Source organism: Megachile rotundata, chromosome 4 (assembly GCF_050947335.1).
Source record: "Megachile rotundata isolate GNS110a chromosome 4, iyMegRotu1, whole genome shotgun sequence".
Lineage (NCBI taxonomy): Eukaryota > Metazoa > Arthropoda > Insecta > Hymenoptera > Megachilidae > Megachile > Megachile rotundata.
In genome coordinates this window covers 12621981-12638313 of record NC_134986.1, presented here as the reverse complement: position 1 = coordinate 12638313, position 16333 = coordinate 12621981, and the positions used below count along the sequence as shown (strand labels likewise).

Genomic DNA, 16333 nt, shown 5'->3' with positions numbered 1-16333 from the left:
ATTGAAATGATTACTCAACGTTTGAGAATAATTCATTTCAACCTTTTATTTTATCAATTATTCCATTTACAAATCCCTCATTTCTTTACTTTTTTACTTTCAAATTCTCAGCTTGAAATAATTAAATTTCATGTGATGAACTACTAGGTTGAAACCAGATTCTTTATAAAAAAATTTTTATGTTGATAATCAATATTTTCATATTCTCTCTATATAAATGATGAGTTAGTGTCTTGTACTACTATATTATACCAATATCGTGTAATTCAATTTTTACTGTAATTGATAGTTTTTCAAAATTTTATATTTACTGAACGTGGTGTGGTGTTCGTAAAAAAATAAACAAAATTGGAGTGAATTGTAGGCCTTTATAAGCAGAACATTTTGTTTAGACTACAATCTACATACATATATATATCCATATAATATATTATATAATAATCAATACCGTAAACTTTGTAATAATCTCGCCGCTAAGTAATCGCAATATTAACACACATTAATAATTATTACGATGATCAACAGACTCTAACTTCCATAGATCGAAAGTGATCTAGAATTGCTTTTTTGTACGTGCAATAGAAGTTTCAACGTGTAAGTACTTACAAATACGGTAAAGATATTACGTTTAATTAAACGAATATAAGTCTTTAGTTGTTGGACATTCTTTTAGATTTATGTAAATGCACGCTTCGACATAAGCAGCATTTTGCACTATGCACACTAAACATTTGTTTAGTAAACGAATAATACAAAGTATAATAAATAACTAAATATACATATATTCTTTTATTATACAATATAATCACTGGCGTAACTAGAACTTTTTCCTAGGATGAACCACGTCTCCTAGTTTTACTTAATGTCCATGTTCTCATATTGAGAAGTGGCTTTTGATAATTTAGGGATTTGGAAATTTCTAAATCTTTACTATTCCTACATTTCTACGTGGGAAGCTCATATTTCAAGAAGGCCAAGTCCACCCTGATTTCTATCTAGTTACGTCAATGAATATGATATTTAAATATTTGCATTTGTAAAGTAAGGATACTTAAACATCTGTGTAGACTTCAGAAAATAAATACTAATTTGACATCGTGTAGTCTTTCTTGACAGCGACGTAACTGAAGCACACACAACTGTATTCGATATTTATACTGTTCATGATGATTGCTAAGCGTTATTGATTCTGTGATTGAAACCGAAGACTGAATCTTCTCCACGATACCGATAACAGTCAACAATTTTTGAAGCGGGAGATAACGAAACATTAATAACGAGAAATTTACACGAATATCACGATCTTTCTCTACATTACATCAAATTCCATCGCTAAACTTGCCATTTATGGTTAACAAAAGAATAGTATGACAGTAGGATAACATACTATATCTGGGGCTAGATCATTCGTGAGCCTAAAGTACCATTAAGCATCTCCGTGTGATCTACATCCGTATTGCCAACATTTTTATTTAATCATTAACTTTTTATTCGCGCAGGCACTTAAATACCGGATATCTTTTTCTTCTGGCACCATTTGCAACTCGGCAAAATGATATTTATGATATGACATTTTCCAATTTTTGTCTTTTTCTTAGTCGCTAAATAACTGTGCGACTTGAACAATTGACTGGGCGTTTTACACTTTAATTATACAATCGAGATCATCCATGAAATTTCATAATTGATATTATTGAACGGAGCCGAAGCTAATGGCATATTAGGAATGCAGGAATGTGTCTTCGTTTTATTTATGACGAACAAATTTCTTTATACGTGAAGCTTGCTCAAATCATCTAAGAAAGATTTCGGCGTTATGATATGCGATGAACCTGAAGAAAGTAAATGAATATTAATATCAGTTTAAGCGTTCAATATATTTCAATATGTACGTACCAATTATTACTTCCCAATTTTTCAAAGCATTTGTAACTTCATAAGCGCATCGTATTTCAGAAAAACAAACACCGCCTACTACGAAAACGATTAAGCGTGGTACATTCTTGATGGTTTGTGAACCCTTATCCTTGTGCCAATGTCCATATCTTAAACTCAAAACGGATAATGATACAGTAATATAAATATGTAAGGATACTGTATTGCTTAAATAATTATTAGTTCAAAATCATAGTTACACGAATGAAAATACTATTATACCTAGTAGGTGCGTGATATCCCGAACTTGCTGCCCGTCCAGCCAAAAATGGAAAATGTTTTGAGTCCAATTTATCCTCGATAGCATCTTCCATGATATCTTTCATAACCGGAGTCCAACGACTCATTTGATAAGTTTGTTCCGTAATTCTCTCCTTACGTTGTACGGTGTACAATTTTCTTCGGTTACCACCCTAAGGATACATTACAAATAAAAATACGTGCACAATAACTTGTTATTGATTGACAGGTGAAACTACTTACGTCTACAACAATATTGATACCAAGATTAGCCATGTTTACTATGGTCTGTTTATCGTCCGGAGATATTTGAGCGTGGTGAACTAATCGGTTAAGGTTCTCTTCGGAGATACCGTTTTTACTAATAACGTACAATGCGATAATTCGTAATTTGTCTAAATGGTGTACGGTTTGGTCAAGCAAAATTGGGGTAATGTTCTTCATTTGATCTTTAATACGTTCACCCTCTGCGTCTGTACCCATTGCCAAGTCCTAATAACGTAATATGCAAAATTAGTTAGATTATTACAACAATACTTTATGTATTACGTACCTGTTCTACTTTACACAGCTTATCCACATTTCCCTGATAACGTTTCATACAATCTTCCGCTAACTGTAAATGCGTTGCATACTTGCTCAATTCTTTTTGATACTGTGGCATTTTCTTGATCATCTGTGAAAGATCCCTCATGCTCTGTTTGTCACCCTGCGGCATTCTCTTTGATTCTGTAAACTTCTTCAGATTTTTGGTAACGTTTCTGAAAACAAATACATATTCCAGTATAACTATAGTTTTATTATACAAGGGAGTGATTGTTAAATTACTTGAACTTACTGTGATACTACAGCAATATGCTGGTGTCTAAGCTCTACCCAGAGATCATCATTTTCATCCAATAATACTTCTTTTTGTACTCCCGCAGATGCTTCAAATCTTGCAAAAATATTTCATGTTAATATGTCATTGAGAAAATATAAGATTATAGATGAAATTATATTATTTACCTGTATACATCATTTTCAATGTCCAGCAAGTCATATGCCATAGCTTGCAGCGTCAGTTCATGCAACAGTGGAGAGACACAGTCAAATCCTCTGTCTAGAATAAGTAGCTGAGAACGTGCTTTCTCAGGACCTTCTCCCATCGTCGGTTCATCCGCTTTGTAAGCATCTAATTTTTGTTGAACCATGTGTGCTAGTTCCACGTTTCGATCAAAGTCGCTGTTGAAGTAAAAGAGGAATATTATAATGATCAGCTGAACTTAATTCCATTATACAATACAATACCTTCGATATCTAACTGATGGATATTCTCCAAGAGTGGCGCAAAGTGTCGCGATCTGTTCGGCTATTCTTTCCATATTGGCTGTTCTCAAGTTGGAGAAGGAAGGGTTATAAAAGCAAGGGAACGTTTCGCGCGAGTCCAAGGAGAACACCTGTTTAATTATGCATTCGCATTAGCGTTATCTTTGCACTGATGGTCATCATTGGTGTAACTAGGTAGCGATTAGGGGTCGACTTGGCCTCTTCAGAATATGACCTGGCTCTTCATACACCGCGACAAAAATAGGATACCTCTTTTAATAGAAATTATCAAAGCTATTTTCATATATCCAAATTTCCAAAAACCACTTGATCATGCTCGAAGCGTTGACGCTACCAGGAAAGTTAGAAGACTTGGTCACACCCCAGACAGTTCTAATTACGCCAATGGTTGTCGTATTATCGATTAAATAGTAATTCTATATTAAAAGCTGTGTTATTAATAGCGGATTACGTATGTACATCGAAAAAGAAAAGGAACAAACGGATAACAAAACCATGATTATAAATAACAGGATACAGACATGCATGCGTTAACGAAACGACAAACGAGAAACTAAAGAACGAAAATATAAACGCGAAAGGATAAAGGTAACATGTAAGGTATTTACAGAAGTCTTTCGCCTATGTTCTACTCTGTAAAATAAAGAACTGAAGAAGGCGGAGGAGTTCGCGTCCCGTTTAGTGAAACTCATAAAATCTAAAGTAACTGTTGCACTTTGCGACTACGACTAGCAGCTACGATTTTTCCTTTTCATATTCGTCACCTGCGACTCGTAAGGCAGGAAAGCGATGTTGATCTCTTTGAGGGTTTTGATCTTTTTAGCGGCGAGAGACTTGCAGAGTTCATTGAACAGCTCCTCCGGACACACTGGTCGCGTGCAAGCATGAATGCATTCCGTCGTTAGTACGTGCCGACATGTGAATATTGTACAAAATAAGGGAGAGTAAGGGGTGGGGAAAAGGTCAAACAATTGCGTTTAAATATCATTGTGATCGTTGGTCGAGAAATTGAAAAGTAGTAGTAGGTTCGTGACTGGAAATGCCATAAAGGGTGTAAGATCGATATGTGTAAAGGATGTTTGGTGTATCTTTGATGTGTATGACTGTGTGCCCGCCACCACGGAGAACGTAAAGTTATCAAACATTTGTTTTCTCGTTTCCGTTGCTTTACCTGCTCTTCATACGGTATGAAAGCGATGTTGATCTCTTTAAGTGTCTTTATGCTTTTAGCTACCAGCGAGTGACACAAGTCTTTGAACAACTCATCAGGACACGCTGTAAAGAGATATACTTAGAATTTCACTAGTGGGTCGTTGAAATTGAATGTACCGGTCTGCCCATTTTCAGTCTCTTTTCAATCATCTTAGGGTATGTTTAGACTTAAAGGTCTTTTGAAAAGATTTTCTGTTAGCTATAACTCAAGTTTAAAAATTGAAACTAGCCCCAAAATTTAACTCCCTTCAACTGACTTGAGAGCGGTCGTAGAAAAAAATACCTTGAAAACATAAACGTGTGCTCGCACAGTCTAAACGCACCCATACTATGTTTTGTCTATCAATCAGAGGGAAGATATAGTGATTAAGCAGAACAGGGTACGCATCGCCGATTTCAATGATTTTTACATATATTTAAATCATTGCAGTTTACCCTATTTTGCATAATTACTGATACATGACCCAAGAGTATCCGAAATTGTCCTAAGTTTTCATGACAACGTTTGGAGTTGGAACCAAAAATTCTGGAGCGTACATCGATCATCGGATAGTACCTTCCGTGAAATAAACGTGGGCGACTTTGTACGTTGTTCTGGCGGGATTGTTGAAATCTTCGATCAACTTTTGAACGGATGGATGGCACGGTGTGATTAGATAGATTGCCTCCATGGAGGGTATTGGTTCCCGTTTCTTATTGATGTCTTCAACCAGGGTAATCCCTTGAGCACTGATATCGTGCATTTTGCAGCATGCCGATACCATCCTCATCGCCAACTGATCCACCACTAAAATACGCCATTGTACTCCTGCAGTTCCTGTCTTCTTCTGTTTAATGACTTCATTCATAATCTCTGTAAAAAAAATGTAGAATCATTTCTTTTCTAAGCTATTAACACGTTATAATATTAATATTATTTGTCAGTGTTCACAGCCCTCTTATAATACACGTGTTAAGTGCCGGTTCATGCTAAATTTCTGACGCTGCTCACCGCATCGTTTTGAAAACGTTTTTATTTTCGCGCGCAAAAGAAGTGATCGCGATTATAATTGTTCAATTTAATTATAGTGTACATCAGGATAATAATGATATTTAACAATAAAATGTTTTAATTAAATTTTATAAAGATAAAGAAACTAAAATTGAACGACAAATCTTTTGGCGCTCTCAACACGTATTGATCGTCTTACAGAGCAATGACGTCACCCTCGGCAGGGTCGTATTTAAAAAACAAGGGGCCCACTTTAAAATAACGCAGGAAAATAAAATAGAGCGTATCGTGGTAGATATCTAGGACGGAAAAAGATTTTGTCAATCCGGCATTACGGGTGATTAGTTTTATCGTACCGCGGAAATCTTTTTATAGAAAGATAATGAAGTAATTGCATTATTTCACATGAACTACTGCGAATAATAGCTTTTTAAGATTCTGTAATGCGTGGTATTTATTAATGTTGAACATTAATTATTGATGATGAGTAAAAGGTACCGCGATGTGCAAGTAAAATTTTATTAAAAATGTACATATTAACGAACAGGTTTATAAATGCATTTTGTTTGTCTACTTCTAATTTTTTTAAATAAAGGGATTATTGAGATTACATAAATGTTATATCAAATAATATGCGTCGCGATTTTTTCAATCCTATCACACTTTGTTCTAGTAATTTCGCGTATAATTAAATTATCAATACACGGAAGAGATCGAATAGAAACACAAAAATAACATACATTTAAAAACTAATAACATGTCTGCAAAGCGTAGACACTATTGATTTTATATTTGTGACAAATCAAAATCACTATGTTGTACAAGGCTACTGCGACTAGCGAATGTTTATTAAGACAAAATATCAATAAAACGCGTTTACAATAGACAAACTAAAAATCTCAATAAATAAATCTACTGACAATCCATATTACTTCATGCAACGGTACCTATAAAATAATAAAAGTTAAATGCAATACGTTTCTAAAATATAGGTTTGACATTTCTATCTAGCAGCCGCTTCGTAAACGATGAAATCATCACAGCACATACGCCCATTTGGAGGTTACGGATTCTGACAGTGGTGTAGGGGATATATTTTTCGTACGAAAAGAATCCACGCGATTGCTTCGATACTACAGCACAAAAATGTTTTAGAATTTAGCTTTTACAGCGGATGATTAAATTATTTTTTATTACTCACTTTGACCAACTTGTCCCTTGAGCGCCATTTTGCCAGTGACTGACTAAACGTTTCGTTGCCAGGTGGCGCTTTGAGACGAACCAAGATAATTTGAAAATTATCTGACAGTTCAGTCATCTAGCGTAACGTTCCCTCGTTCGAATCGATGATGCCGAGCTACGTTTGATAACGTGAGTATTTAATAAATTACTTCGCTTTTAAGAATACTAGTCCAAGTCTTCTTTATCCATAAAAAGCAGGCGTCAGTTTTGTTCGAACAATATCACATAGAATATTCGCGAATACATAATACGATTACACGCATAGTGACAGTTAATAATTTTCATCATAAGCGAACAGTTTGGTATAATAAAGCCTATATTTATCAAATCGTTTGTCAGTTCATTAAAGCAATACAGCAATTTTTATATATAATAGTCACAAATTGTTGAGAAGAAACTGTATTAGTTAAACTTCAAAAAATAGTATTGAAATAAATGACAGGATTAAACGTTGAAAATAAATATGGTATCTTTACAAATTAAATAAGAATAATTTCTTATAGTTACTATGTTAACATAAAATTGAAGTTTAATTCAGTTTCAAAGTCATAATAACAATTATATCAAAGAACTTCGATCTGTTCTCCAACGATCATTGAAGTATTCAAAATGGCGGCGATTCGATTTTTCGATCGAAATTAAATACATCTTTTCCAACCAACAAATGTAACAATAATTCGTTATAGTTCCCATATTGAAGCAAAATTAAACTTTCATTGAGTTTGAAAGTAACAAAGGGAATACACTTTTATCGAATTCCGATATGTATTTCAACGATCATTGAAGTATTCAAAATGGCGGCAGTTCGATTTGAATTTTCGATAAATCGAACGCGTCTTTGCATCGAGTGGAAGTTCATCTTCAGTCCAAGAAGAAACTTCGTGACAGTAACATCTTTTCACCAAGTAAACGAAGCGATTGTTTCAGAAAAAGTATTCGAAATCAGGAAAAAGGAAAATAATATGCGGGATGAGCGCACCACCTGAAAATGAGAGGGGCTGGCAGCCAAGTCACGTGAGTGGGAGGGAGAAAGAAGATCGGCTCAACGAGGACGCGAGAGGGTTCGTTCAGTCAGTTCGGATTTGTTCGCCGGTGTGCGTGGTTCGCGTCGACGGTTTGCGCGCGCAACACGCCAGACAGTGTTTACGCTCGCGTTTGTACGAACGACACTTGATATATTCTGCGTTTACGTTGTCCGTGATTATTTCGTGTATCGTTTTCGTGCATTTTCGTTTAAAAGGGCTTAAAAATTCGTCCGGTGCTGGGTCAACCCGCGAGAGAATGTGTGCCGCGGATATTGTTTAACAGTGATAACACGTTGCATTCGTTTTCTTATGTGACAAGTGCAATTGTGTGATACGTCATTGGTATTTGGTGTTCAGCTGCAAGGGTCCACGATGAAGCTGGAGTATCCTTGTCGGGTCGAGGGTTGGCTGAACGTTTGTGGTGAGTCTTGCTTTTATCTGTCATTTACTTTTTTATTTTTATGGCTACGCGTGTCTTGTACGCGTTAATGAGCGAACCAGTGAAATCGAACGATTTGTTTGAACTGGGAGGAAGGTTATGTGCGTTTGTGTGTACAAAAGTGTCCGTACAGTGAACCTTCGAGATGCACGTGCGCTCTGAGCCACGAGAACGCTATTTCGCTCATTTCGCTAGCCGGCACTCGAGCCGGGTCCACACGCTTCGTTGCATAACAACAAGTGTAGGGGGAGTTTGTCATCGTTTGGTTGTAGGGAAACTATGAACATTGGCGTAACTGTGAGTGGTTAGAGGTTCTCCAAAAATATGAACTGTTCAAAAATGAGAATTGGCCTCTGAGACTTAGGCTCCAAAATATAAATTAAGCTCCAAAGCTAGGATTTGGTTTGTGAAATATTCCGTGTGTAAATACGAAGTACATAGGACGTAGGATACCTCATGTGTCTCATTAAAAACATACAAATTTTCAGTCTTCAAATTTCTGAAAGTAAATTAAAAAATTCTTAAAAATGTAAATTACCAGATTTCCGAATTAAAAGTTCCAAAGTTGATTCTATAATTTTCAAATCCAAAATTGATCGAGCCTAGTGTGACTGACATTGTTAATAAAATTATTGGACCTGACCCACCCCATACAAAATTCTACTTACGCCAATGGCCATGGACTGTATATCGTCCTAAGAATGTCATGCACGTTATATTTCATGATAATCCCCGAGTTTATCACTCCGTAAACAAACATTGAGAGACGAACTTATTTTCCTTCTTCACTGGCGAAGAATGTTTCCTTTGTATTAGCATTTGTTTATATTAACATTCGTACGAAAGTGTACGAAGGATTTAACTTCGTTCCACTTACTTTTATTTATGATATCAACTCTGAAAATCTTTCGATCGTGCTCTTATTCGAGTGAACTTGTGTCAAATACTTGCATGCTGCCGGTACGGCAAGCGTGACGGGTTACGTAATACTCCAACGCCCATTTCTAGGTCACAGGGTGAACAAAGTGCAAACGGGATACCAATGATAATTGTTTCTTTTTTCGACAGAGATTTACGGATATAATCAATGCAACGCGTAATCAAATCGGGGAAAGGTCATGGACGAAAGTTAATAATTTTAATAATACATATACTCTGATATTAAGATGCTAATATAAAGGCATTCATGAGACTCTTGAGATTTAAAGAAAATTATTTAGTTGCAGTAGTTAATAATTTAGTCATTGATAATTCGTATACGTTTGGCTATACTGTAAATGTTTTATGTTCACTGTATTAAAAATATAGGCTTAGAGGGTTTGTCTTATCACATACGACCGCTTCTACTGTGTCAATTACCGTATTCAAATGCGGACTGAAAGTGAACACATGTAAGATACATAAAACAAGTTACTAAAGATAATGCATTAAAACCAGTTTTAGCCTTAACAAGTTTACATATTATTAATATACCCAGCGACACAAGGGTTCTGTCCTCATAAAAATACAGTTACAACAGTAAAAAACGAATAGTCCATCACATTGTGATTTTTATGTGTAAGTGTTCAATTATCGGTACAGATCGAAATTGTCAAGTCCGTAGCAATCGAACGGGCGCACTCGTTTCGACAAATATAACTTTTCGACGTCTCGGCTGTCGAACACTCGAATGTTTCGAGCACTCCGTACAAATGTGCATCCAAATATCGAAGCGATTATTGCGGAGCCAGTTATTGCACGTTATCGATTACCAACGATCGTTTCGATTTCCTGTTCCTCATCTTCTTCGTCCCTTTTTCATTGGCCTTCCGGGAGCTTCAAAGTATCGAGAGGTTCGATCGCTTTGTTTTCCCTTTTTTCGCTTTTTGCCATTTGCATCGAAATGAAAACATAGGTTGTTCGATCGCCAAGATCTTTTGTCTTTGCTCGACACGGGAGAATGGACGTTCCTTGTACCACGAATTTGTACACATCCGGTGTTCACCGCGTATTTGCGTGTTCGTTTTCGGAGCACACTTTGCTCATTATTCGATTCCTTGTTCTCTTCGTGCCTTGAGAACCAAACTGAAAGACGCAGAAGCGGGAAAAACATTTCGAAATTGAATACCTTCGGAAACTTTGTTGTGTACTTTTCGATGCTGAAATTCTTTATTTTTTTTTACGCTCGTCATTCGAACTGCAGTTTTATGCTAATATTCGTGATCTCATCGTGGTTTGGACATTCTTTGGGAGAGGACAATTATTGTTTGAGCAGTTTTACTGTTTTTTCTACTATTATATTTTATTATTATTCTGTTCGCATTTCACTGTTTTACTATTTATGGGAATTGAGAAAAGAGTTGATTACCCATTAGTTAAATTAATACCAAGCTTATAATACATGGCTTATAATTGGAAGTTAAAAATAAAGCAAGAGAATAAATAAAGAGTTGAGTGATTTATTGAGAATAAATAAAGAATGATTAAATATAGGTGAAAACAACGCCTTATCTTGATGTCAACATTTCAAGAAAAATATCTTAACAAATTTTATAATTTAAAATAACTTGTGAACCAGTCATTCGGTTTGGCAGTTTCAGTGTTAAAGAAACTAATAATTATCCATGAACATATTAATAATATTCAGTCTTATTATTTACATCATTTACATTGTCGAAAAAGTAGTAAATTTCGGATTCAATCAGATTTGTTCGAAAATAGTTTTTCTACCGGCGAGACGTATGATGTTTTTTTCATTTCCCGTCGCGCCGGCAATTTGTTGTCGAAGGAAATTATCACCGGCGAAATCGCGCTTACTTTTTCCACGGTTGTTTATTTGGACGGGAAGCGGTTTAATAACCGGCATCATTGAATCGCGAGCACTTTCGCCATAGAGTGCTCGTATTTTATCCCGTTCGTTTGCATGCACACCTGCAAATAATAGAGAGCGTTCGGTTGGCGCGTGACAAGAAACGGGTTGCCCGCGTACGAGGCACACGGTTTGTCCCGAACGTGGTTCTCTGTTACAAAATGAGAACGGTACGAGTAAATCACGTAAAAGTGGAGAATGTTAACCTGTCTTGTACATCTTGGAAAATTACTCGACGCGTTTATATAACGTGTTTCTCGGCCATTGTGCTCGAACTGGAACTCTAAATTCTCCCCGGCTCGTGTGTACAACTTTGTACTCCCGAACGAACACCGAGCTAATAATGCGAAACTACACCGATGAACACGGGATTAGTCTGGCTTATGAAATATCTTCTCTCGTTTTAACAAATAGACTGTGTGAGAATCATTAACCCGTTTGCAACAGAATATCTATCGGTTTACTTGATCAGGCCATTGTCATGGAAACGGATATATTCCTTCGTAATTAAGCTTAGACATGAGAATATGCTAATATACCACAACTTCATCATTAGAATTTCTATGTAGATCAGACACCTCAATTTCAGTAGGTGTTGATATCGTTAGGTCTGATCAAGCTTTTCAAGATTTGGGTTTTTAGGATTTTAACATCTGATCATTAGAATTTCTATGTAGATCAAGTTTCTCAATTTCAGTCAGCGTTGATATCGTTCGACCTGATCAAGCTTTTCAAGATTTGGGTTTTTAAAATTTTATCAGCTGATAATTCATGACTTGTGGAATCGAGAAATTTGTTACACTTCCAGCGTCCTATAATGATTTTGATATTCCAAGCAGTATTGCTGAAAAGTATAAAAATTCAATACTATGGTTATTTTCTAAATATTCTAATAGTACAGGTGGGTTAACATGATAGTTATGGAAAAGGATATATTTATTTGTAAATAAGCCTATCTGGATAATAATTTTGTATAATTAGAATTTCTATCCAGACTTGGTCAGGTTCCTCGATTTCAGTAACTGTGTTAACATCTACAAACCTCATCAAACTTCTAAAAATTTCCAAATTAAAAATTTTAATATTCAACAATTCATAAATTTAAAAAATCGAAAAATCAGTTATAATACTTCCCGTATTCTACACATCTCCCTACAATAATTTTGATATTCCAACAAGTATCGCTGAAAAGTATGAAAATCCAATGGCACGATTCTTTCAAATATTCCAGTGATACAGGTGGGTTAACATCATCGATTCGCCATACTCCAATACGCTTTTATTACTATTTTCGATTTTTCCTTTCACCTCGCGCGGCTTATGATGATCCTAGTTATTCGAGCGATCGACTGCATTTCGATAATTCTCGTTTAATCCTCTTTGCACGTACCGCCGGTCATTAGCCGTTAAAGCAGGCAAATTGATCTACGGCACACGTAGCGTTCGTAGCCTTCGTTTGCATTCAACAGCTTGGCTTAAAAGATACAAACTGTACATTCTTGTCTGCCAGTTAACAGGACGAAATATAATCGCGTAAACTCGATCGCAAATTGCTTTATCGGGGCTCGGGACACTTGCGATCTTACAGGGTCATTTGGGTACTTTCTGATTTTGTGATCTTTGCGAGACTGTTGGACTTTCTATAATTCATTCGATTCTATAGGACTTTTAAGAATTTTAGGATTTTAGGAATTTTTTAACTAAGGAGAATTTCAGGACTTTAGGAATTTTTGAACTTTGGAGAATTTAGGACTTTAGGAATTTTTTAACTTTGGAGAATTTAGGACTTTAGGAATTTTTGACCTTTGGCGAATTTATGGATTTTAAGAATTTTTGAACTTTGAAGAATTTCGGCATTTTAAGGATTTTAGAATTTTGGGAGAATTTCAGCATTTTAAGAACTGTTGAATTTTGGAGAATTTTTACATTTTAAGAATTTTTGAACTTTGAAGAATTTCGACATTTTAAGGATTTTAGAATTTTGGGAGAATTTCAGCATTTTAAGAATTGTTGGACTTTGGTGAATTTTTACATTTTAAGAATTTTTGAACTTTGCAGAATTTCGAGGCTTTAAGAATTGTTGAACTTAGAAAAATTTCGACACTAAGAATTTTTGAATTTAGGAGAATTTCGACATTTTAAGTATTTCGGAGCTTTGAAGTTATTGAACTACCTTATTTTACATCTGGAGATAAAATTGTAAAACATAGAAATTTTGTAATTTTGTAAGGGGAAACTTTGGGTGTTTAAGTGTTTGAAACTCAGGGCATTATAAGACGAGTTTCAGGCAATTAAAAGTTAGGGAAGCCCCATAGAGTGCTGCGAGCGCACGTATACGCTCAGCAAAAACTTAGAGCGATACCCCATGATTTAATATCTAATATGTTCCTTCAATAATTTTCGTTATGATATACGTTCAAAAATTGTTCTTTGTCTTAATTTTTATGCAGAATTACGTCAGTTGTGTACCGAACAAAAAGTTCCACTTTTTGTGCTATGTACAAAAGTCATTATACACGGTGCACATCGTGCATGAATAAGGATTAGAGATGATTAGGTTGTAGTTAATCAAAGCCCGTAAATACGTTCTCAGTGACGTTTCCGTCTACTCCCACACGATCCCCGAGGAGCATGCAAATAATTGATTTATTGCTCGATTTATAACGATCCCAGTTCACTCGATACGTCCGAAGTTCATGCATACGCTCGGTTTCCGTCCGCATCAGGTTTATCGCAGTTATTGCCGTTTACTACTTCATTGTGTAATTGCATTGGTGTTCCTAGTAAACGATATCGCGGTGAATCCAGCTGTAAGCGCGATCGTAAAGCTTGAACCCGGGTTCATGGCGCTTCGACCGCTCCTCAGATACTCTTTTCTCTCGAATGCCAACAATCCAGAAACTCTTTTCGCCCTTCAGGGCCGTATTTTGCTCGTGATTAATATTCGGGATAAAAATAGATGAAAACGCTCGGTGATTTAATCGCGTGCATTTCAGTTCGGCGTATTTTGCGAACTGTCACGCCGTGAAAGGCAGGCACCGACGCGTTAATGATATTTGCATAATTTGTCGCGAAAATATATAAACTGGCGATGCAAAAATATAGGCGATAAACTGGATAATCCTGATTGGTCGAACGAAGAATTATTGCTTCATATACGCGTGACCAACCGAGCGCCCTTTTCGTTTACCGGTTTAGCGAGCCAGAGTTTCACTGACATTTGCAAAAGTCCGCATTAGCATGGATATCTACGCGTTAAGCCGCTGACAAAAAGTCCGTCCACGAAGACAACCGATTGAATTATTTCGTGGGATAACGAAGTTATCGCGCGAATTATCGCGTCATGTTCATCGCCAGAAATGGAAGGGTACTTGTTCTTCTTTGTCGATCAAGCTACTCTCGTTAAAGACAATCGGAAGGCTAAATTTATCGCTCCGAAGGATACCTTCAAGATGAGAGTTATTTATAAAATTGATAACATAGATGGTGCAAAGTGTTATTTTTCAAGTTTCTTGCTGGGTTGCAAGGAGCTAAGTATAGTAATAATTCTAACGAGGTACTTACGTCATTTTTACCTGTTTGCTGGAAACTGCGTAGCTTGTAGCAACATCAGACTTGATGTCACTTTTTCTTTATTTTTTATACTTTACAAAATTCACAACATAGTTAAGATCACGATAAAAATTTGTTGCAAGTTCATTATTATAACGTGCACTGTTTTAAACTTTTTTGAACTAAACGATTATGGAAAGATACAACGTGAATCACTTAAGAATTTGATTTGATGATTCATCGTACAAGTTTCAGACTTGTCTTAAGGCAAGTTTATTAGTTTGTATTCAATGTATTCAATGAGTATATCTTCAAGTATTAAAGCATCTTCAAGAATGTATCTTCTGTTTTGTATTAAAGAATCTTTTAGATATTTTAAAATACTGTATGTATATTGTATACGTATCATAACTTACTCACAATATACTGATAATATACACAATATACTCTTGAATCATAACAGTCAATCAAGATTACATTGTCACATTATCTCTCAACTTTCAACGATATAAATCTACTAATAATTCTAATTACCACAAGCACTAATTTCATCAGCAGTTTTAATCACAAAAAAGTGTGAATAAAGTACACATTCCTAAGATTGGCAAGCATTGGATAGCAAAAATGATAGACTAAACATTTACGATAGTCTAACGAACGAAGCAGTAATCAATGTGGAAATTGCAGTAGCAACGTTGCATACAAACGTACGATGGATTGACCGAATGAAAACAACTTTCTCGATCGAACTAGCGAACTCGTTTTATACACCAGTTTAATTGCCCGAACGCGATTTAATTGAACCGAGTAGATAAGAATTTAACGAGCTCGAGATGATAATTCGAAGTTGACACGGTCCTATCTGTTCGATTTAATGTTCTTATTCGAAATCTGCTTACTCTGTAATTATTAAAATTTGGACTCTTGTCAAAAAAATAAAGTGGTTATGTTAATTTTATTTTGTGAGGTTGATTCATTTCTTGTTGGCTTTTTGGAAGGTTGGTTATTTAGAACAGTGCGTCTGCTTTTGGCCTGGTGTAGTTCTTTGCAGGCTTAGCATAGTTCTTTGTAGGCTTAGTATAGTTCTTTGTAGGTTTAGTATAGTTCCTTGCAGCAAAGAATGATATTGGATTTGTGTCACAAACCCAACATTAACAATTGCTCATTTTGTACCATTAAGTACATATACATCTTCAATAAATTGTATAGCTTTAATTAAATAGCTAGATTATTGTGTTACATATACCTGAAGTTTATAAAAGAAACTTTGCTTCTCCATTATACTCTTGCATATTGTTCATGTAACCAAAATTCCAGCCCGTCACCTGCATATAATACCGCTAATTAGCTAGACGTTACACGTACAAATTTTAGACAGCAAGTTTTCAAAGATTTGCAGCTGTTTCAAAGTTCAGATTATCCGAGGCAAAGTTTTTATTGAAACGACATTGCATAATAAAGTTCAAAGTTCTCAGTGCATGTTGAATTAGTTGTAACATAGCTAAACAGTGGATCTCAGA

General features: G+C 35.6%; 1 protein-coding gene across 3 annotated transcripts; it reads right to left on the bottom strand.

Moving 5' to 3' along the window:
- Positions 1–348: 348 nt before the first annotated feature.
- Positions 349–6993, bottom strand: Rop (Syntaxin-binding protein Rop). 3 transcript variants are annotated; one of them, XM_012289648.2, is made up of 12 exons: positions 6909–6991; positions 6685–6840; positions 5273–5569; positions 4676–4779; positions 3466–3614; positions 3184–3399; positions 3014–3112; positions 2729–2936; positions 2419–2667; positions 2158–2348; positions 1897–2051; positions 349–1832 (listed from the first exon to the last, which is right to left on the bottom strand). In XM_012289648.2, the coding sequence occupies exons 3-12, from the start codon at positions 5562–5564 to the stop codon at positions 1771–1773; spliced, it is 1725 nt and encodes a 574-aa protein (XP_012145038.1). In that variant the 5' UTR covers positions 5565–5569; positions 6685–6840; positions 6909–6991; the 3' UTR covers positions 349–1770. The 3 variants fall into 3 exon arrangements, with proteins under 3 accessions (XP_012145038.1, XP_003705172.1, XP_076387131.1); XM_003705124.3 differs by lacking the exon at positions 6685–6840 and having other exon boundaries at positions 6909–6993; XM_076531016.1 differs by lacking the exons at positions 4676–4779; positions 6685–6840 and adding an exon at positions 4269–4372 and having other exon boundaries at positions 6909–6993.
- Between the last annotated feature and the right edge of the window lie 9340 nt (positions 6994–16333).